The sequence below is a fragment of the Harpegnathos saltator genome, unplaced genomic scaffold (assembly GCF_003227715.2).
Source record: "Harpegnathos saltator strain DR-91 unplaced genomic scaffold, Hsal_v8.6 scaffold505, whole genome shotgun sequence".
NCBI lineage: Eukaryota > Metazoa > Arthropoda > Insecta > Hymenoptera > Formicidae > Harpegnathos > Harpegnathos saltator.
In genome coordinates this window covers 394,977-419,745 of record NW_020230322.1, presented here as the reverse complement: position 1 = coordinate 419,745, position 24,769 = coordinate 394,977, and the positions used below count along the sequence as shown (strand labels likewise).

General features: G+C 39.8%; 2 protein-coding genes and 1 non-coding gene across 3 annotated transcripts in view; 1 reads left to right on the top strand and 2 right to left on the bottom strand.

Annotated features, from left to right (window-relative positions):
- The window catches only part of LOC105182985 (SEC14-like protein 2), a 342,399-nt gene that overhangs the window by 63,056 nt on the left and 254,574 nt on the right, over nucleotides 1–24,769 (top strand). The gene's annotated exons all lie outside the window — the stretch shown is intronic.
- LOC109504161 (hypothetical protein) lies at nucleotides 17,823–19,179 on the bottom strand. The gene is made up of 2 exons (XM_019842988.2): nucleotides 18,705–19,179; nucleotides 17,823–18,628 (listed from the first exon to the last, which is right to left on the bottom strand). The coding sequence occupies exons 1-2, from the start codon at nucleotides 18,749–18,751 to the stop codon at nucleotides 18,346–18,348; spliced, it is 330 nt and encodes a 109-aa protein (XP_019698547.2). The 5' UTR covers nucleotides 18,752–19,179; the 3' UTR covers nucleotides 17,823–18,345.
- Nucleotides 21,421–21,493, bottom strand: TRNAA-GGC (transfer RNA alanine (anticodon GGC)). The gene has a single exon. It is a non-coding gene; the product is annotated as a tRNA-Ala (tRNA).

The window sequence follows — 24,769 nt, the reverse complement described above, 5'->3', positions numbered from 1 at the left end:
TAATGACAGAAATCTGAGGAGTGGGGGCGCGCCGGCATAGATGATTGGGGAAGCGTTGTAACTGCTTAGGCCGCAGTGCGGCCCAGTCGATCCAGCAACTGTTGTCGGTGCGCGCCGAGCAGAAAGACAATGCACCGCTATTTGTTGTTTTACCTCGCCGGACCTACGTCTCCCCGCACGCCACCAGCAGTTGCTGGGTCGAGTGGACCGCGCTGTGGCCTAAGTAGCTGCAACGCTTCTCCAATCATCTATGTCGGCGCGCTCCCATTCCTCAGATTTCTGTCATTAATAACTCGATAATTATTGCAAATTTCGCAAAACGGTATGGGACTTTTATGTTTGTCTTAACCCGATCTACCTTCACACTTCGGGTTGTAAACTTATAACCCCCCACCCTGTATGTGTTACGTTTCTCAGTTGGCGCTTGTTTTACTTGTAAAAACTTATGTTATATACACATATATACCTTAAAAAAAATAATTTGAATTTGAAATTTCTAAAAATAACAATATATGTTGCGCTTGTACTTGGCGCCTTTTTTTACCTTTTTACATATTACATATAATTTCCGTCGAATTTGTCTTCCATAGAACTAGTTAGTAAGAGGTTTTTAGGATTGCTGATTACGAATCTGGATATAAAATTACAAAATTTAAGATGGCGGACTCAATATAGCGGACCGAAATTATAAAAAGATGGTTGATTCAAACCAACTTTGGTATTTAGAGGTTTTTGAGGCCTTTAATTACAAATCTGAAATTGGAAGTCAAAATATAATTCGTTTGTCGCACTTTATTATTATTATTATTGTAATGGAGTTTACTTGTAAGATTTTGAAAAAGGTTTATTGTAAATTTTCAAGGATATTAATTATATAAATTTTCTGGACGTTAAGATTAACGTTTTGAACATTAATAGATTTTTTGCTGTTCAAGTCCAGAATTTAAATAAATAATATGAATGAATATGAATAAATATATAAATAAATAGAATATAAATAAATGAATAAATATAAGGCATAAGAGAAAGTATAAATCTGAGTTGACGAAATCAAAATCGCATATAAATGTTTCTACGAAATAAATGAGGATCAATGTCTGATTTTCTTTTTTCTTACGATAGAGACATTTATTTGTGATATTATTAACTCGTTCTCATTTTTTGTATTTATTGTCCGTTGACGATCAGCTATAATAAACTATTTTTCGTGAATTTCGTTCCGCTATTATATTAACAATTTATTATATGATTATTCTTGATTCGAAAAGAGTGGTTTCGCAATGTCGATGAATCCAAAAAATATATTAAATTTATTACGCCTCTATTTTGAAGATCCTGTGTACAATATATAATCAAATATAAGTGAAGAGCAAAAATCGTTCGCGTCTCATCTCGCGGATTTAATGAAAAATCTATCAATAGTTAAGTGTTTATTGAGAGTTATGATTGCTTAAGCTTCCATGATCCCAGTGTAATTCGTGATGCTGTTTTAGTTGAAGAAGAATCAGAATATGATTCGCAAGGGGATGTAGAAGACAATACGAAGTTCGACGAAATGGTAGACTTGAAGAGGAAGGTAATTGAATATTGGCGATCGGAGGAAAAGAAAAGTTTGAGCTTTGAAACAGTGAAAAACCGATTCAAGAAAGTCCTAAATCAACGACAATTATACAGATGGGACGCACATGTTGTCGAAGGTGGGTCAAGAAGTGATAAATTATTATTTATTTCAGAATATGTTATGGAACAATTTAACTCTGCTTCTGACAAAGGTGTTCTCATCCACGATTTAGATTTGAAAAGATGGGCCATCATGGCGAGAGAAGATGTTAATTTATCTCGTCAATAATTTTCGGCTTCAACGAAATGGGTGTATAATTTCAAAATTCAGCATGGGATTGTTTCAAGGAAAATAAATAAGTTCGTTACCCAATCGCAAATTTCGAATAAAGCAGGACTTTTACAGAAGGCTTCAATCTTTGTGGATCAAGTGAAAACGAAAATAAGCCTATTAGGAGCAGCTAACGTCTACGAGGGTAGTCCTAGAAGTATTTGACCTGACGTATAGATAGCGGTTGTTGTTTGAAAAGAACGACTATGGTAGAAACCAACCATATAAAGCTTAAGTTTGAAGTGACGACGCTATGTTGTTTAGTATTTATTTGGCAGCCATCAATAGTGAACGCTCTCAGTGAATTTGTAAACATGGAAAAAATTGGTCATCATTATGTGATATAATACTTTCATTTGAAAGGCCTCAGTTCAACCAATATCAAAGCGGAGCTAGATTCTACTCTGGGGGAGTCTGCTCCTTCGTTTACAACAGTAAAATATTGGGTGGCAGAGTTTAAATGAGGCCGTACGAGCTGCCAAGACGAATATCGCAGTAGTCGACCAAATGAGGTGACCACGCCAGAAATGGTGAAGAAAATCCACAAAATAATATTGGATGATCGTCGACTGAAAGTGCGCAAGTTAGCAAACATGGTAGGCATTTCAAAAAATGCTGTACATCGCATATTGACTGAAAATTTGGACATGAGAAAGCTGTGCACAAGATGGATGCCGCGATTGGAACAAAAACAGCGTCGTGAGGATGTTTCAATCGAGTGTTTGGCGAAGTTTCGCAGCAATAAAGCCGAGGTTTTGCGTCGATTCATAACCATGGATGAAACATGGGTCCATCATTTCACACCTGAGACGAAGGAACAGTCAAAACAATGGACCAAGGTGGCTTGATGGCTATTTTGAGGAGCTCGACGATTCCCACTATAAACAGGGTATCGAAGCTATTGAACATCGCTAGGAAAAGTGTATTGAGCTAAAAGGAGACTATGTAGAGAAATAAAGATATATTTTCCCAAATTTTTTGTGTTTTCTTTGTTAGGTCAGGTACTTTTGGGACTACGCTCGTATAATTCAGACCAATCGGGATTCAATTATGAGTTTCATGCTGGTTGTACATTAGCATTAAGGGGTACTCCAAAGTAGAAGCTCTTGTTCAATCTTTACATTCCTTAACCCATTTCTACACGATACAGTCAATTGTATTTACTGACGGTGTTTTGAAATCCCCTTTATTGATCACTTTACAAGAAGCAAGTGGTCAGTTCGGACCAGTAGTGCAAAAATCGCATAACAAAGTGGATAACATCATCGCTTTTGCATCTAAATCTGGTAAGTTAACATTCGAACTTGCTATCAAATGGATCAACAATATTTTCTTACCCAATATTGGAAAAAAGTCTGTTCTTTGTTTGGATTCTTGATCAGGCCAAACAGAAAAGAGGTTTGAAGATATAGACAAACGTAATAAAGATATAAAAATCCTCATCATTCCTGCTGGAGCCACTGGCCTAATTTAGCCATTAGATGTCTATACATTCAGACCGTGGAAGAATTTCTTAAAGCAATTTTCAGACATAATCCTTTCGTACAATTACGATATTAACTTGCATTTACGGAATAATCTTCTGAAAATCCAATCGCTGATTCACAATCAGTTTTCTTCACCTCGATTTGTAAACATGTTCAAATATGCCTGGTGAAGAAGCGGATATATCATAGAAAATCCAAGCAAGTATGAAACGCCTGCTGATTACTGTCTGAAAAACTGTGATATAGTTTGCAAGAGTGTCAAAATGTTGCTGTTATGAAATGTGCGTGGTGTATTGGTTCTTTGTGTATGCAGCACTTTTTCACGATAAGCGATGAGAATGTCCCTCACTATTGCTATGAATATGAAGAATAATTTCACTCATTGTTGATCATATATCTATATACAGAACAGAGAGAAATTATTACATTTTTCTTCCATTTTTTGGACCATGACCACGTTTTGCCTTAATCGGCTGGATCATGACTACGTCTTACCTTAATCGACTGGACTATGACCACATCTTGCCTTAATTGGCTAGACTATGGTCACGTCTTGCCTTAATCTGCTGGACCATGACCACGTCTTGCCTTAATCGGCTGGACCATGACTACGTTTGCCTTAATCGGCTGGACCATGACTACGTCTTGCCTTAATCGGCTGGACTATGACCACGTCTTGCCTTAATCGATATATCAAAATATCTATATTTATATCTTATCAAGATATGTTAGAATATCATTACATATTCCGCTTGGATACTGACAGATAATAATCTTTTGGAAGACAAACTTTCTAATCTGAAAAAACTGACGCGACAGGTCAATTTTGAATATCGATTCATTGTTAAATTCAGTAAATGTAATTGCCTGAAATAATATCCTCCTTCACTGGTACAATTTTGATTTGTCATATTGCATCATATTCTGCCATCTGTCATATTCCGCCATCTTGAATTTTGTAATTTAATCTCCAAATTCGTAATTAGAAGCCCCAAAAACCTCCAGATACCAAAGTTGGTTTGAATCAGCCATCTTTTTATAATTTTGGTCCGCCATATTGGGCCCATCTTGAATTTTGTAATTTTATCTCCAGATTCATCAGCGTACCCTAAATCCAGGTAATCAGCGATCATAAAAACTCCTTATTGACTCAATAGTTCAATGCAAGACAAGTTTGACGGAAATCACATATAATATGTATAAAAGGTTGAAATAATGTTTTCATATTCAGGGATCAAGGGGTGATTTCCACCCTTAAAATGTGTTGTCAGCCGATATAAAAAAAACACGTGTTCAATATTTTTCAACGTTCTATGTGCATGCCAAATTTCATTGGAATCGGTGAGTGACAATTGGATAGTGTTACTTGTGAGAAGAGTAAGCGTGGCCTCGGCTTCAAGATTGTCGTTTCGTGCGATACATGTAATTTGTAACAGTCCAATGATTGGACATGTTTACGATATAAATAGACGTTTAATTTTAGCAATACGTTTAATTGGTATAGGTCAGTATGGCATCTCGAAGTTCTGTGTCTTTATGAATTTGCCCAAGCTCGTTTTTCAATCTTCACACAGCGTGATCGTTCATCTTATAGTTACAGCAATAGTGAAAAGCAAGTTATGAAAACAGAATCCATAAAGAAAGCATCTGAGGAAGAAAAAATTATTATTGCTAGCAAAGGACAAACAAGCGAACTTACAGTATCAGGTGACAGATCGTGGAGAAAAAGGGGCTTTTCTCCTCTGTACGGTTTTATAAGTTTAACTGGATGGCACATTAAAAAAGTTATTGATATCTGGGTCAAATCAAAATATTGCAAATCTTGTGAGCATTGGAAGAAGAAGCAAGGCATGGCCGAGTATGAAGAATGGGCCACTCTACACGAAAGCGTATGTGAAGCTAATCATAGCGGCTCCTTCGGCAAAATGGAGGTAAACGCTATTTTGGAATTCTTCCGCCGTTCTGAATCTTTGCATAAAGTTCGATATTCTTCGTATATAGGCGACGGAGACAGCAAAACATACCAGATCTGTAAATATGAATCCGGAATTTGCCCATAGATGGCCCTAGCTATCAATGTAGTTACCGTCAAACACGTCATTGGCGCCATTTCCATTTGTTGACATCTGACAAAGATTTTCAATTCACAACAATACAAGTTTCATACAACAGCATAGTTTGTAATAGCGTTGAACATGTCGAATTTTGTGCCTGGAAGCTACGATTTACGGACAGCATTGATTTTCTGTTACCATTTGAAGAAAACTGCTGTAGAATCGCATCGAATGCTTGTCGAAGCTTACGGTGAGCATGTTCTTGATAAATCACAATGCTTTGAATGGTTTAAAAAATTCAAATGTGGCGATTTTTACGTGAGAAACGAAGAACGTGGAAGACCACCGAAAAAGTTTGAAGACAGCGAATTGCAAGCATTGTTGGATGAGGATGACGCTCAAATGCAACAACTCGCGGATCAATTAAATGTGACACGAGAAGCCGTCTGCATACGTTTGAAAGCCATGGGAAAGATCTAGAAGATGGGAAAATGGGTTCCACATGAACTGAATGAAAGACAGCAGGAAAACCGAAAAACCACTTGCGAAATGCTGCTCGCCAGGTACAAAAGAAAGTCATTTCTCCATCGAATTGTGACTGGCGATGAAAAGTGGATATATTTTGAGAACCCTAAGCGTAAAAGATCATGGGTAACTCCAGGCGAACCATCGACATCGACTGCAAGGCCATATTGCTATGGACGGAAGACAATGCTCTGTGTTTGGTTGGATCAGAAGGGTGTGATCTATTGGGTTGGCAACTAAGTGATTGCAGATTTTAAATAAGAATGAAAATTCAAAATTTTTAATTTGCTTTTTTAAATTTTTTTCAATGCATGTATGCGATATATTGAGCTTCTCTGCAATATCACGTGTTGTGCTATGACGATCTGAATCGATAATGGCCTTGATATGGGTCTCATCGACTTCAATTGGACGGCCAGATCGTTGAGCATTTTTCAATGAAAAATCACCAGAACGAAATCTGGCAAACCAATTTTGACACTGCCTTTCTTTCAAGGCTTCATTCCCATATACGGCACATAACTTCTTGTGTGCTTGCGATGCGTTCTTGCCTTTATGAAATAATACAATAAAATATGTCTGAAGTGCACGTCTTGCTCTTCCATTTTTAAATTGGGATAAAAACAAAACTAAAGAACTAATCGATATAATTTTTGTACTAAATGAAAGGTAGAAGTCCAAACAATAAGAAAAAAATATAGGTTAGGTACTTTGAACACGTTAACGAAACAAAAGAAAGTGTAAAATCCATCTGTCGACAAAATCCGCAATCACTTAGTTGCCAACCCAATATTATGAGCTGCTAAATCTGGCGAAACCGTTAATATTGAACGCTACCGGCAACAAATGATCGATTTGAATCAAGCTTTGCGTGAGAAACGACCAGAATATCAAAAAAGGCAACACAAAGTGATTTTGCTTTATGATAATGCACCATCACACACAGCAAAACTGGTCAAGGAAACGATTGAGACGTTTAGTTGGGAAATACTTTCGCATGCGACTTAGTCACCAGACTTGGCTCCGTCCGATTACTACTTATTTGCATCGATGGGACACGCACTTGCTGAGCAGCGCTTCACTTCTTACGAAAATGTACGGAAATGGCTCGATGACTGGTTTGCCTCAAAAGAGCAACAGTTTTTTTGGCGTGGCATCTACAAATTGTCAGACAGGTGGGAAAAACATATAGCTAGTGATGGGCAATACTTCGAATAAAATATTTTTTATCATTTTCATACAATAAACGTGTATTTTCTATACAAAAATTCCGGTTTCATATTTACATACCTGGTATAAGGGAATAGTCGACGGAAGCCTTACGATGATCTAGCGATATCAAAAAAAGAACGCAGATCACGTTCAGAAGAGGATGGGCACGAGGCTTAGAAATTTGAAAAAGCAAGCAAGAAATCTGGCAGAGGCAAGCTCACTGATGCTTATTGATGAATTGGCTATTTATTATGGTTTGGCCATTCGTTGAAATCCAGATTCCGTGGAGAATATGCGAAGAAACATTTGGGCAACTTTATATCACAAAATTTCAATTGATGAAAAATCGCAACATGAAAAATGTCCGGCTAGCAAAGATTCGTGATGCTCATGGCAAAGAGCATTAGCTTTCAACACTCTTGCACTTTATTTACATGAAGCACCTATGCCCATGGAAATTTTTAATCCTGTGAAGAAGATTTATGAGGATTTAACTTTAGACGACCTCCTGTCACGGTGCTTAGGAGGATATACACAGAATACGAACGACAGTTTTAATCGTCCTCCGTTGTATGGACGATCGCTCCAAAGATGACATCAAGTAGAAAGACAATTCTTGATATAGCAACAGATATAGCAGTAATTGTATATAATGATGGTTTTAGAGGTTTGCTTGATATTATGCAAGTTTTAAAGTTGAAGATTGGATATGAATTGTACAGTTTCTGCGTCGAAGTTGACGAAACGTCGCATCAAAGCCGTCAACCGCTCATCGTCGAGAACCGGAAAAGATGCTCGTAAGGACCTAACATCGCTCAAGAAAGAGGCTGCAAAACTTGAACTTGAAAGGGATGCTATATAGTCCTGGGATAGCCGATTAAAGGTAAAAAAATCAGCATGCCCGTATCTTAAAAATTTCATGTGGAAAAGCAGTTTTAAAACTTTAAACGCGTTAGTAGTATAGGGGTAGGTATGTCCAATCAAAACATTTCCCTTTCACTCGACCTTCGGCGCCACTAGACCACGTCTACTCGTCGCCGGAGGTCAAGTGGAGGGGGAATGTTTTGACTGGCCATACCTATCCCTATGGTCTGATTGGTTGATTTTTGACATATGCAAATTATAGGCGTGACTAATGAATGGCGGAAATTTGAACCATCGGAATAAAAATTAGCATAATTTAAATATAAAATTTTTATTATTCATATTAGACGTTAGTGATTCTAGTTCTTGGTCAGCTGGTTAATTTGCATATTACTTTTGGAAAAATCTCCTCTGGCACTCTGCGAGGCTCGAACCCAGGGATCTCAGGCTCTTAAGTCAATATTTGCTTCTTACCACTGCGCTACTCTGCTACTATTACTCTTTAGTAGAAACTGGTTTCACGACGTACACGTATGTGGAGAGAGAGGTATGTGTTGTGTATGTGTGTGTGTGTGTGTGTTTGTGTGTGTGTTTGTGGTTAGTGCCGCATGCGAATTCTCTGGAAAAATCCTGTAGTAAGGCCCTGCCCGGATTCGAACCTGCTCTCCGCTGGTTCTCGAGTCAGGCGTCTTATGCACTACGCTACTGCTACACCCTGATAGAAACTAGCTATATTGTATACATACGGAAAGTATCGACGTCACACGCGAAAAATGTGGAAAATTCTAGACCCTACGGAACTTGAACCTGAGACTGCTTTTGAATCGCGTGAGCGTGTATATTCGAGCAGGCAGGGATAATTTCAAAGACAAAAACTACCTAGTAGTTGCTGGAAGACGATACCTCCGGTCTATGTTTTTTTTTATAACGGTGGGAAAACCATCATGAATACCCCCGCCTCTTGGGGGAGGCGAAGGTTATGTCAGACTCCTACTGACTGAAACTCCACCGGGGTATCTACCGAAGTGGAGGGAGTCAAGAGAACTACGCCTGTATTCCCTCCCTGACACCCCGGCCCCAGGGCTCATGCGGAGAGCCCCATGCCCGATTATCGCGCCCCCTCCCACTGAGGGAGTCGGGGGCGTGGTACCCCGGCCAGGTTAGCTTTCCGGTGCAATTTCTGGAGAGAGGGGATACCCATCCTCTCTCCTAGCCCCTTGGTAGTCAAGGGGGCGAGGGAGTGAGGCCCATCCCCAAACCTTCACTCCCCCCTACCTAACCTTATTGACGCGCGGGGGAAGACGGGTGAGTTTCAACCCCCTCCCGTCGCCTCTCCGCCGCGCGTCCGAAGGCGGGCCCGAGGCGGCCGAGGAGGCCACCGACGAATCGGAGCGGCTCCTCCTCGGCCGGCGCCATCTCGGGCCCACTGCCTATCCCCGGGGAGCCCCGCCCTCTCCATCGCCGTCTACGACGGCGACCGGGGCGATGCTCCCATTCGGCGGCCTTCTTCTGTGACATAACGTCCTTGCAGAAGGAGGTCGCCGCCCCTCATGTCTCCTCGCTCCCGCACAAGGCGCGAACCATGCGCGGGAGCGAGAGTGCCTCCACCCGGCACCCCACCACCTGGGCCAAGACACGGCGCTGCTGACTCCATGCCTCGCATGCAGTCAGCGTATGCTGCGCCGTGTCTTCTAGCACCGGGCAGTGGTGGCATCTGGTGGTGGGTTCCTTTCCAATCTGGTGCAAGTACTTCTCGAAACACCCGTGTCCGATCAGTACCTGCACCAGGTGAATGGAGAGTCCACGTCCCCTCCTATCTGCCATCTCTGGCAGACAGGGACGGACGGCCTTGGCCGTTTGGAGCCCGAATCCTTGTGGGTCGGCCAGTATAGCCGACTACCGGTCCAGGACCCGGGCTCTGGCCTGGGTCTTCAGGGCCGCCAGGCCTCTGGCCGATAATCCCTCCCCTCCTTCCCCGCGGAGTTCCATCTCTCTCCAATAGAGGATGTGTCTCTCCTCCGCGAGGAGTTCAATGGGAGAGGAGCCGGCCAAGGTGATCGCCACCATGTATGACACGGTGCCGTACCCCCGAACCGCCCTCGTCACCACCGACCGCATGGCCTGGCGTATGAGACTCTTATTGTGGTCAGTGGCCATGAGTCGGGGCGCCCATAAGGGCGCCCCGTAGAGGGCGATCGAGAATACGACACTAACATACAGGCGGCGAGCTCGCCAACCTGGGCCCTCCTGGGTCCGCATCATGTTGGCCAAGGCCAAACCTGCTTTGACCCGGGGGGGGGGGACAGTTGCCTAAAGTGCGGCCTGAATCCCCATCGGCCGTTTAACGTCAGGCCCAGATACTTTATCGTGGGCCCGACGCGGATGCGGACTCCATCCACTAGGACCCGGGAGCGCGGCGGTTCCCCACGACAACTGTCATGAAAGTACATGGCTTGCGCTTGTGAGGAGCCACCTTGAGCCCTAGGTCACTGATGGTGCTTACCACCGATGCTGTCGAAGTGTCGCTTCCGCGCAGAGGCGGCCTTCCCCCCAATCACCCACGGATATTTCCGCGGGTGGGCATTCCCCAGCGAAGGACACGGTGGCCACCACTTCATCGGCCCCGGTCCAGGCCGGTGAGTCGCATCATCGCGAGCTTCATCGGTCTCTGAACCCGATACCCGGGGCCTTTTCCCGCCGCCAGCCGGCGGAGCTCCTTCAACAGCCGCAGCCAGTCGGCGGGTAGGCCCCGGACGGGGATTTTGGTGTTCGTCCCCGGGGACTTATTGTCTCCCTCGTCGGGTAGCCGCCCCTCTTCTTCCCGGGGGTTCACCTCGCCCTCCTCCCGGTGGGGGGGGGGCGCTTCCGGTCTTCGACCGGGGACCTCTCTCCCATGTGGCGTGGCCGCTCTTCTTCTATCTGCGGGTTCACGCGGTCTCCCGGTGAAGGCAGCCCTTCCAGCTGTCAGCTGGGATTCCTCTCTCGCTGGGCAGCCTGGTCTTCTTGGCGCGCAGGCTCGCCTTGCTAGTTCCTCGGTAGGAACGGCACTTCCGACCTCGGTGTTTGGTCGGAGAGGACCACGAGGAGTCCTCGTCGGAAGGGGGACTTGCTCCCTCACTCCTGCTCGGGAACGAACAGAAGTCCTCCTTGTACGGCCCGTCGTCCGTTGACGACAAGGAGAGGGTCGGGACAACGTCCTCTCCATGACGCTTTGCAGGTGCATGTTCCACTCAGGACCTTGCGTGGCAGTCCTGGGCTAGCCCATCGCACGATGACGACGTGGGGGGATGGGGCTGGGACGATACCCCCAACCTCACGCCGGTTCTCAGTTCCTAGTCCTGGGACGTTATTCGCCAGAGTCGTCGTAGTATGTCCATCAGAGTGTCGGATTACTACGAGCCCGATTCACTCGGGTTTCAATTCGGGGTTTTCCTTCCCTTAGACCGGCTGCCTACCCAAGGCTAACGAGCCCGCTTTATCCGCTCTGTAGGGACCTTCGGGTCGTACAGGTACGACGCTCCAGTCCCTGGTTATCTTCTGGAAGCAGCTGCCCATCCAGGAGCGGACGCTCTTAGTCCAGTCCCTCCGTACAGATCACTCCGTCATGGTAGAACCTGCCAGGGGCCGAAACCTTCACCGGCACAGCTCTGTACATCACTGGGACCTTCAAGCCCCCCACCACGACAAGGTGGCGCCCACGGGGGAAACCTCCGGTCTATGTCTATCCGAATATTTTTACCTGTGTGTAGTTGTTACCTCGAACTGGAAATCACAGGGAAGAGAGAAGAGATGAAGAGAAAGAAGTGCACAATATTTTTCATAGAATAAATTCAAGTTTTATTCTTATACATTTTTCTTAATACAGGATTGAACCTGGCACACGGGTATATGATGATCTACGCCTCCATTGATAAAAAATTTTCTTATATATTCGTACAATCAACTGATCATTTCGTTCACAATCATTGGTAAACAAACTGTAAAACTGCTCGAGGATATAACCCCGACACATAAAATAAAGAAAAACACAGCAATAATGACCACAAGGCACGGATAAGAGACCCTGTAGCTGAAAGGTATTCCATTAGTAAGTGGTAGAATTTCTTCTAAGACGGAGGAGAAATCGAGAAACTCATGGCGGCATGCCGTAGCTGAAACATGTGCCTGTTCCATTCCGATTGATGTAGAATGCGACCCAATGCTGTCCCGGACGGTCATGATTGTCCGTATTAGCGATTACTGCCGTCGATCTCGTTCACATCCACGATAGTCTGTCGGCTGAATAGACGCCGGTGTATCTAGCACTGAGATGTTGCAATGCATGTTGAATTTTGAGCGAATTCATTTTATATAATTTCGTTTGGTGCTACCTCTACCTCTGGTAACGTGATTGTTATAGTCCTCGACGGTTCGATGGAATGTTCCAACTCAGTATTTGTTTTGTTTTCCTCTTCTTCAACCGGTGACTGTTCACTCCCCGATTTGTAGGAATAACTATTTTCTCTGTCTTCCTTGTCAATTTTGAAGGACAAGCATCGGTCACATAGACGTTGTCACATTTCCTGATGTTGATTTGACTTTATTCGATGAACCAGTGTTTCAATTTGTATGCATTGCGTAATGCACAGTGATAACGTCTATGTTTTCTAAATGTGTGGAATGAGCAGCCTTCATGTTCGCTGAATGAAAGATCACTGGACGTCAGCGAGATATTCTCCAGATTATATACGTTTTGCGCTAACAAATTTTGCAAATAGCTTGCTTTTTTCTTGTCTTTTGTCATGAAGTCATGAATATGTGAACTCGTGATTTCACACAAGCGCGGATAAAAATATTTCGGTTTGGTCTGCCCGTCGTATCACTCGATTCCATGATAATCCAGCGAAAGTCAGTTATTTATCCGTCTTGATTTTTTGTTCAATTCCGCAAATGAATACTCTGGAGCTAAGATCCAATCTTTGACGAATGCCACATTAATACCGACAATAGCCACTTCTTTAAACACATAGGCATCGTTGCTATCGTGGAAACACTATACTTCGATGATCATATCCATGTTCCTTCTGTATTCGCAATTCTGCTTCGCCGAAATTATATTCTTCACGCCTCGAAGTCAACTGAGCTCTTTTTTCAAAATGTTTACTCTGGAAGGAAATGATGTTGAAAATCTTTACACTGGAAGGGGAATGACGTCGAAAAGAAAAGTGAGAGATGCGTTTCTTTAACCGCTATAATCTACAATGATTTGACGAGAAAAATCTGTTTCCAGCACACTTTCAAATTCAGCGTAAACTAAGCAATTGGTCGTTGTTGTGAGGACTTTTTCGAATCATACTTCCATTTGCAAACTACCGTGTTTCACAAGGTTCCATTGATCCGTGCAATTAGTTGACAGATCAGGAGTGAAATCAAAAGCGAAAAGAGTATAACCAGCAGGATAATCTTCTTTGGATATAGAATTAGTTTCGTTCAAAAAGTGAATGCCCGTTCTCGAGAAAAGGGTGTGATACAACTCAGCGTAGAGCATCTCGTTACCAGAGAATTTGGGCTGTAACCATAGATGTCTATACTATACTAGATACCTAACTTCGAATTTTGGCCTATACGAAGGCTGTGCTGAGCGTATTTTCCGGTTCGGCCATGAAGACCGCCTAGACATGGCGGCGGTGTGTGTTTATAGTGTGTACGTGACATCGACATATAGAATGGACTGCTGATGGCAGTGGAGGAAGTAATTTCTCGAGTAGAATGAGAGGCAGACAATATGAGGTGTCCTGTCGTCCCTTTCCTACGCAGAAGCGTAGTACATTACAACAGAGCCCCAGTCCTAATGATGAAATATGTTCAGAATGTGTTTTATTGATATTGGAAAGAAATATAAATACATATGTAAATAGATAGAAAAATAAAATAAAAGTCGATGTCATATATGCAGTATTGTTGTTTATTTGTTAAACGACACGTAATAAAGCTTGCAACATATGTATGAATAATACAATAAATATATATTATATAAGTACATATTATATATAAATATAATTTATGCATATAAGAAGTACATATTTAGAAACAGTGTGGACGAATACATATAAGAAAATAACAGAAAAACAGTTTTCATGCCTTCATTGACTTTTGAAAAGTATTAATTTCGTTAATTTACTTCTAACTCTTTCAACATTTACACTGTTAGAATTACCATAGTGTGTACATCTTGCTTTAAAGTATTTATTGAGTACAAGTTTAATCAATTGGAAACATTGGTCATTGAGAGGATTTTGATCGAATAAATGTGTTGTATGATTAAATATGTTACTTGGTACTTTTCACAAAGTGTTTACCAGGTGTGTCGGTAATTCCTTTCCGGTTTTTTCGCTAAAGGAAACACGTTATTTACAATGGATAGTTAAAATATATTTATTCAAAGTATTGGCCATTTGATTTTATACATTTTGCCCATCTCTCAGGCAATTTATGGATGCCATTCCAAAAGAACTGTTTCTCCTTTGAGCTAAACTATTCATCGAGCCATTTTTTAACTTCTTCGAAATCGGCGAAGTACTGCTCTGCAAGCGCGTGCCCCATCGATGCGAAAAGGTGGTAGTCGGATGGAGCCAGGTCTGGAGAGTACGGCGGGTGCGATAAAACTTCCCATCCAAGTGATTTCAACACTTCTTTGACTGGTTTTGCTGTATGAGACGGCGCGTTGTCATGCTGCAAAATCACCTTATCATGTCTTTGAGCGTATTGTGGACGTTTTTCGATCAATGCACAGTTCAAATTGATCATTTGTTGTTGGTAGCGATCAGTATTAACTGTTTCTCCAGGTTTCAACAGTTCATAATATACGACACCAACCTGGTCCCACCAGACACAGAGCATGGTCTTGCGATCAAAACGATTTGGCCTTGCAGTCGATGGGCCGCCTTCGCCAGGTGATAACCATGATTTTTTTCCCTTGGGATTTTCGAAATAAATCCATTTTTCGATGCAGAAATGACTTCCTTTCATACCTTTGAAGCAGCATTTCACTGACGATTTTTCGATTTTCCAATTGCCTGTCATTCAATTCATGTGGCACCCATCTTCCCATCTTTTGGATCTTTCCCATAGCTTGTAATCGTTCACAAATTGCTACTCGGCTCACATTCAAATTTCTGCCAATTGTTTTTGAGTTTGTGTTGGGTCTTCATCCAATAACTCCTGCAATTCCGCATCTTCAAACGTTTTCGGCCTACCAGGACGTTTTTGTCTTGAACGTTGAAATCACCACGTTTGAATTGTCGAAACCACGTTTCACATGTTCTTATGGTTGGAGCATGCTCACCGTAAGTCTCTACCAGCAAACGATGACTTTCAGCGGCTTTTTTCTTTTGATTAAACAAGAAAAGTAATGCGTGCCGCAAATGCACGTTTTCAGGCACAAAACTCGACATTTTCAAAAAATTATTAATCTATAACGCTGTTATTTTGGCGGAACGTAACTTGTGTAGTTTTGAGGTTAATGTCAGTAGAATAAAATGACATATGTATCAAATCATACTATTGCATACTTATGGCTAGTGACATCTGTTACAAAAACCGGAAAGTAATTACCGACATACCTGATAGTAATAACGTGCATAGGATATTCTTTTCCTTAAGAATCGATATATTCTCTCTGAATGTTAATTCGGCTATTCTACATAAAGTCGCAACATCAGCTGATGCATTAGTCAATCTTCCACGATTTTTCACGACTTGTAACTTGGAATGGCACACATTGCTGTACAATTGTTGTTTACAAATGTCACAAGATATATTATCTACTATTTTGAAAACAAGAAATCCAGTGATATAAGCTACAACATCGTCTATATAACTTTTGTTCAAATTATCAAAAGCGCTGTGTAAATAATAGTCGTGATCGTGGTCTACACTCGAAGTTTCTGTACACGAGTCCATACTATAATTCTGAGTGGTTATTTTATCTATGCCGTGTGTCGCTTCTGCCGGAAATATGTGCAAAAATGGTGTGTTATCTTGTGCTAGATAACTCGCATACTTGGAACCACCAATTTGTGCATGTACTAACAATTTCTTAAATGCCGCAATGAATTGCAAGCATGTAGGATTATTGTTATTTCCACAGCGACTTCTCACTGCCGAAAAAAATAATTCAAGGTGATCCTGCGATAGTTTGTAAGTCAACAAATAATGAACAGAAGGATTTAGTGCGACCCAAGTATCGAAGACGTCTACTGCACTATGTAAAGAAATGATTATTCCGATAAATCCTGTCTTATGACTACTGTGAACAATTAATTAACCATTAACAGTCAAGGATCTTATATACCTTTCAATATTCGCAATTTTGCATCGAATGTCATGAATATTCGATTGTGATATAGGCATTTTCTGGGGATCGGTGTTAAATTTATTGCGCGAATTCAAAATATCGAATGCTTCGTTCATAATGGAACAAAACGTTTCCGTAGCTTTACTATTTTGAAAATGTGGTAACTGCAAGTCATCGCGTAAATATGCCAATGCTTTTGCAACACTATTGCTGAGCGTTTGAGCTGCCAGAAACACTTTCATTTTCTCATTTTGCCAATTCATATGTCGCTTGCGCAGTTTAGTCGCAGCGTGCAAACTGTGTTGTTCTTGAAATTGTACCAATTTCTCCAGGAAAGACCACTTTATTATATTATCATCTCCGTCGACGATGACTTGCATTTTTCCAAACAAGTTTCGAATCAATTTCAACATATGGCATGGATCGAGTACTACAAATATTTTTGCGTTCGAAACCGGATGCAAAAAGTAAACTTGCGAATTGTTCTTAATGTCTAATTTCGCACCTAATTTTGTGGCCAATAAAAAGTTATATTGCCATCGAAGGTGATGGAAGTAACTAAAACTCCTGTTTCATGTAATTGTGTTAATGTGTCATTCATTATATTCGCTCGTTCCGTGCTATTCAATGAGTGTATGAAATAATACGCGATAGAAATTTTCCAATGACCATTGACTCCTACAACCATTAATACAACAGCACCGGAAGCCTCGGGCAAGTCAACGTCATTCATTTTTTTACCGAAATTAATAAATTCTACGTATTCGTTCTTATGCCATTCAACTTTTTTCCGAATCGCTACGTCGTCCATAACTAAGGAACATAGAATAATTTGGTTTTTTTCGCACGTAATTTTAGCCTTTTCTTGCAAAAATTGTAATGCAGGTTTACATATCCCAGGATAACCGTCAACATTAGTATACCAAGAACGAAATCGTACTTTGATGCGGTAACATCTTCATAAAGGTTTCTCTTAAATATTCGTATGCTTTCGGGAAGTAGAAATGTAAGGACGCTGCAAAATTTTGTAACTCCGGAGGGAATTTCGTCAAACGTGTGATGTTGGAATAGCATTTTTTGTACCATAGATTTAACAACTAGGGTAGCCGACTGCAAAATGTTTAATGTGCCTCATTAGTCAATTTTTTATTATATTAATTTCTTTGCAATCGCGAGTTAATATTGCATTGCTATTCGTAATGAAATAATTACATTATAAAAGCAATACAGAAATAGATTAATCCTTGACAATTATTAGTCTTTCAGGGTACGTTCGGGGAGCTCACTATCAGTACTATTAGCGTATTCTATCCTTGTACATCTAATGAGCGATAAAAATATAATGATGCTAATAGCGTCCCCCCAAACGCACCCTCATTCTATTGCGTCAACGTTACTGTAAATTGGTAACGTTTATATAAATCTTTATATTGTAACATATGTGTTTTGCAGTGTTTTTACAGCTGCATAAACACAGTTGTTTCAATTTCAATCATGATGTTGTTGTATAGATACAACTCGATTTGTGCATTTATCATAGACATATCATCAGTTTTCCATCTTCACAATCAACATACTGTAGTGAATTGTTCATTTAGCACGATTGTAGAATGTAATTAATGATAATTACTTGTGTAAAACGATACGTTGCACATTACTGTAATATAAACGAAATTGTAGCATTTCTAATAGCGAATTCGATCGCTTGCACTAATGCACATCGAGTGCGCACTAAAGTTTGTTCCAAGTCAATTCTTATATTTCAATATCGTTTTAAATACCCCTTGAAATACTTCGTAGCCAATATAATGATTTATACAGCATCTGTACGGATCGTTTTATTGGCTACAATGTTCTTAAACATGTATTTAAGACCATGTGAAATATAAGAACGGGTTACAAAGAAGCCTTCGTGCGTGCTTGCGTAAGCGGCCGAATTCGTTCCCCGAATTACAAGTTAAAAGTAAGTTTAAAGTATCAAATACTTACGTCAAGATTTTTCTGAACTGTATCGGAAATTAAATTATTATCATGCAAATGTTTATTTAATTCAATCAAACTCTGCAATCGTCGTCTTTGGGTATTTACGTACGATTTCAACTTTCTTATTTCGTTTTGCTTATCTTCTATTGTTTCCATTGCAACTTCTATTACAAATTTTGCTTCTTCCGCATGTTTGGACACTTTGTTCACGTTGATGTCCTTCAGTCTTTTGATGTGATGCAAAGGAACATCCACTTCTTCATGCCCCATTGATTTCCTAAGAAAGGAATACATTAATAGTTAATGGATGTTATAGATACAACAATATATTAGCCAAACATGTACTTTCACACCTTTTCAACGAATTCGGTTTATCCTTTGCAGCATAATTCCATTCCATACTGTATTCTTCTATTTCTATTGTATCCGACTGTTCTTCAGATATGATATGAAAATATTTATACCAGTTATTATATTCTTGTATTGTACTTGTAATTACTTGATACTACCCAGGTAGCAAACAGACGTCATTATGACGTCGAAAATTAGTTATTTGCTGACTAAACTTGACGTCAGGGATTGACGTCGTTATGACGTCCAAAAGACGATCGAATGTCCCAAAATATTGACGTCATGCAAGGGCCGTTTTTTGACGTCATAGAAGAACCGTATTTTGACGTCATAAATGGATCTTATTTGGACGTATTTATCAGCAATATTTATCAGCAAACAGGTAGCAAGGTGATATATTTAGGACATAATGAAGACGCAAATATAGTACAAACATAGACATATACATCAGATCATTAATTTTTTTATTGAAACATAAAAGCTCTTATTTACATAATATATAATATATTATTATAGAATCAAATAGAAATAGAATATATGTAATTTTTGACAGCATAACTAAAATCATTTCTTCAATTATCACACTTTCGTAAATTAAATGGAATATAACAAGAAAAAAACTCATATTAGAGGATATTTGAACTAATACATTAGTCCAAACTATGTATGATTGGTAAGCATACGTAACAATTGTTACCGTTAGTATAAGGCAATAGAATACATTTACTGTCAATGAGATTAACAGGCCATGTTTTTAATTCACTCAAAGTGCGAACAATATATATATTAAGCAATGACGCTTCTATACTTTTTTCTGCAACCTGCTTCGTATAATTTTCATTTTTATTTATAAGCGTAGAATTAGTAACTTTTGTTCTAGTGTTAATAGTTGGAGCAATGATAGATGTATCGTTATTTGTGTAACTTGCAGAAGAATTAGTAGGTATTTCTTGTAATACATAATCTCTGTAAACATAAACAAAAATTTCACAAAAAATCAGAATCAAGAGATTCTCAAAATAAATACGTAATTGATAACAATACATTTATTTCCTATTTTCATAATTTTTATCTGCAACGTACCTGCGTTGTGTTTTCCAAAGTCCATTTTTCAATTGTACTTAAAAAAGGATATGTTTTTATAAACATATATAATATGAAACGCGCATAATATTTTATCATATTATAACATAGTATAAGAATAAATGAAGGGAAAAACAATGATAATATTCTTATCCTTATAAATGTAAATTATGTTTGTCTCACCTGATTTATCAAGTTTTGCTGATGACTGTAGAGAATCACAGTTTTCATCGTATTCGTCTTCACTACTTATGACATATTTTAAATTTGGTTTGCGTTTTCTTTTCTTACTTTGTACGTCATCTTCTACTTCAGTAGATTGTAAATCAGACACTTCTTCACATTCTTTTAGTTTTTTAAAGGCCTTATCAAATTCATCTGTATATAAATAACAATACTTTGAAATATATTTATATTACTGTACAAATAACAAACGAGTATAATGTTATACATAAAATACATACCACAAGTAAAAAATATACGTTTCACCTCATACAATGCCCATGTATTTTTGTTTACTTGTTCTTCAGTAAACAGTGCTTTTTTAAATTGAACACTTGTCTTGTATGGAGGCCACCAGACTTGACTTTTCAGAGGCGTAAACCATGATCGATGAATCAATGCAATTGTACCTTCTTCATAAGTATTGCTGACAAATTGAATACCCACAAGACATTATGAAACAATATTAACAAAGTTGCAAATAAGTTACTTCAGATTAATTTTATTTTAACTTGCATTGAACGTATTTAACCTAAGTAAACTATTTAACCTAAGTAAACTATTAACTTAAAATACCTAGATTTCACGTCCCCTTTTCATTGGGTATGACCAGTGATGGAAATCTCCCCCACGAAAACAAGAACGTTGTGTATACGTGAAATCCATGTGATTTTGTGGATTTCACGTGAATACGTGCATTCCACATGGAATCCACGTATGTTTTTGTGGGGCTTGGTCTTTTGGCATACCTACGCCACAGAGACTTTTCTATCTGTGTGCTCAGTCTACAATCAGTTTATCGTGCGATATAAATAGCAATATTTTTACGATAAACTGAATGTAATCGAGCTTCTCCCTCCCCACATATTGAAAAGTATCTGTGCATAGATGTCAAAAGGCTATGATTCCCATCACTGTCCATGACGTGATTTTCAAGGTTAATGATAAAATACACATTTAATAAGTACTTATATTCAGTACTCAGCCTTTAACCGTATTGAGCTGTATAAGCACAAGCTACATGTACATATGCACTAACACAGTAACTAATTTGTGAATGAGCGAACGAGAGAGATATTTCACTGATCGCCATTTGCACTTTTCCACATCGAGTGCTTAAAGTCGACGTCCCATAGAGAACGGAACGCGAAGCCAGCACGACCAATGGGTGCATTTAGTACTACAAGCGCTTACTGAACGCTAAGTGAGTTCTTGCATTTGATTGACGTACATTTTTCGTTCTAAAGGAATATACCAAATATATTTATATATAAAATATATAAATATATTTATATATATATTATACGACCATGAAAGAAGGAGGGCGTACTAGGTGGCGACAGGACGCCGTGCGTTCGGGATCTGCATCTCATTTTTCGTTCCGAGGAGAGAAAAATATCGAGAGCGCGGTAGTCGCTAGACCGGGAATCGAACCCGGGTCTTTCGCTTGCCGGGCGACTGCTCTAGACCACTGAGCTATCTGACGCTCCACGCTCACGACACTCTCCCCTCCCCAGATAACGTTGAGAGATGTCGTTCGGAAGCGACATCTCTAGTGCTATCCCGAGCGCACGGCGACTACAGAGAGAGGCATTGTTACTTGTACCTGGTGGTACAAGCTGACAGTCTCTCAAAGTCAAAGTGTTTCAGTTGCACGAATAATTTTGTATACATCATTTGATGCGTATACTAAACCTCCTTTATCTTTTATATCTATTAACATAGTATATGACGAAATGTTATGTTACTTATCGCTGACTTCACTGATGGTGTTGGTAATGTAGTCTTTACACATTAATGTACGAATAATTACTTTGATTGTGAAACCCGTCATATAATATAAAATGTTGTCTTTAAGGGAACTACTTTCACTCACAGTGCCATTATGATCTAGGTCTATATCTTCATTTTCATCATATAAATCATCATATATTTCATAATCTGTCAATCTATCAATGTTATCGTGCCAATTTTGAACATACTTTTTCTTCGCCCATTTTAATTTGAATTGTGCATTGTTTTCTGTATCAAAACTGACATAATTAACTGTATCTGATGCTGAAATCGAATTTTTTACCAGTAAACTTTTCATATCAGCTTTGAATTGCAACACATTTGGTTAGGTAAATAAGTGATAAGTGATCTTATGACTTAAATAAGTGATATCCTTTTTTATTTGTATTATTGCAATTGACAATGCAACATGTACTTGGCATTATCTCGTTTGTAGATTTGCAGTTTTAATAATATTAATAGCGGTATATACGAACACACCAATTATCACATACGTACTACTACATATACATCGGGTACTCACGTACATAATACAAACATACACCGCCGCCATGTCTTGGCGTCTTCATGGCCGAACCGGAAAATACGCTCGGCATAGCTCTTTTACTAGGTGCACAACTAAGTTTTCGGGTCTTTTTTATCAATGAAAAATGGAATATTTCAAGAGAAATAAAAAAATGGTTTATTCAAAGTATCGTCCCCCGCTAGCTACACATTTTTGCCATCTCTCTGGCAATACATACCGCGACGATAAAACGACGCGTCTTTGGACCGAAACTATTCATCCAACCAATTTTGCACTTCTTCGAAATTGGCCAAGTGTTGCCTAGTCAAGCCATGCGCCATCGACCAGAACAAGTGATAATTGGAAGGGGCCAGGTCTGGCGAATATGACGGGTGCGGTAGCAGATCCCATTTCAGCGTTTTGATGGTGTCCTGGACGACTTGTTGTCGTTAGCGATGCTCATTGACAGTTTCACCTGATTTCAGCAGCTCATAGTACACGATTCCTTTCTGGTCCCACCAAACGCAGAGCATTGTCTTCTTTCCGAAGCGATTTGGCCGTGCCGTCGATGTTGATGCATCACCAGGTGAAAGCCACGATTTTTTTGCGTTTGAGATTCTCGAAATATATCCACTTCTTATCGCCAGTAACAATTCGATGCAGGAAACTCTTTCTTTCATGCCGCAAAAGCAAAATTTCGGGAGTGGCTCTTCGATTTTCCATCTATCTCTCACAAGGAGATGACGCCAATTAGAAAATCGTTTCTCGAACGAGTCATAGTGCGTTCGATAGCTTGTATGTAGGTAATGAAAACCCTAGAGCCGTTCGTGCCAATGCGCCTTTGTTTAAGAGAATTTAAGAGACAAAGTTAGGGTCACGTAACTACATCGCACATAAGCACTAACTTTACGACCTCTTTCGAGTAAACGGCATAGCTGAGGAAACTAAGGCTCCCACACATAGATTTTTGCACCAGCGGCGAGCGTTCGGATTCCATCGACGACTGCTTCACTTCATGGTTTTTTTTCTTTTTTTCTTTAATTTTCGACATATAGTAATACGTTATTAATAATTATTTTTTTTTTTTAATTTATTTCGTTTTTATATAAAAAATAAGGACATTTCGGGATATTTGAACGAATATGAAATAAAAAATATATAAATCGTATGAACTGATTATATATTTTTCAAGCAACGTATACATTTTATACATGTCAAAATCAAATACAAACTTTATAAATGTCTACATATTATAAAATGTTTTCATCGCTTCGCAGTGTTGTAGATGAAAATTCATGTAAAAACATTGGAAATATAAAACTTTGTCGCGAACATTTTATAAATGAATTATGTTGTTCACATACGCTTCTTTTATTATAAATATTAGGAGGAAAGCATAGTTGGTTAACATTTAAAAACATTTCTCTTTCGTCAGCTAATTTGAACGCATGCCATACATATTGAAGAATACATTTAAATCCAAGATTTAAATATATTGTTATGCCCGCGCGTGAAAGAAATAACTCGGGATAAACTAAACGAGAAAAGCTTTATTTACAGCCAAGAAAAACGGATCTTAATCAATCTCAAAATAATCGCACGAATTCGCTTTATGTCCGTACGCTGTGACAGGACTAGAGCGACTCTCTTCTAGTTGTTAGTAAACAAACTCCTTGACAACGATAACAGCTGTCAAACACTCTCTATATGCCTTCTTCACAGTCTTCTCCCAAGAGCGTGGGAACAACACGTTCCCCAAAGGCGTGGGCACAACAATATGCTTCAATATGCATGGTATGCGTCCAAATTAGCTGATGAAAGAGAAATGTTTTTAAATGTTAACCAATTATGCTTTCCTCCTAATATTTATAATAAAAGATGCGTATGTGAACAACATAATTCATTTATAAAATGTTCGTGATGCGACAAAGTTTTATGTTTCCAATGTTTTTACATGAATTTTCATCCACAACACTGCGAAGCGATGGAAACATTTTATAATATTGTTGTGTCCGAGCCACAAGGTTTGTGGCGGCGTCCGTTGTTCGCGAGCCTTAGGCATCTGATGCTGATTTTGACAACTGAGCGAGGATTGTCCTGACGACGAAAAATCGATAAGAAGAAAACAACAACAACAGCTGACTGAGAGTTTCTGGCAAGCTATCACCGTTGATAGACGCGAGTTTTGTAAAACAGAGAGTTATTCCTGTAAAAAAACTTGAAAGAACGGTACTGTAAATAGTAAAGCTTCTTAGTTGTTACGCGGGTGTTTTCACTTACCCGAGTGCAAGCGCGAGTGTGAGAGAGAGCGCTACATTTTGGGGGCTCGTCCGGGATAAATCGCGTTATTTTAAGATTCGCGATTAAAGTGTGGTGAATGGCCCAGCGAGTGACAAGAAAGCGGCTACATCTCGACGAGACGATGTAATCAGAGGCTGGAGCGGCGTGTTCTTCGAGCGCGGG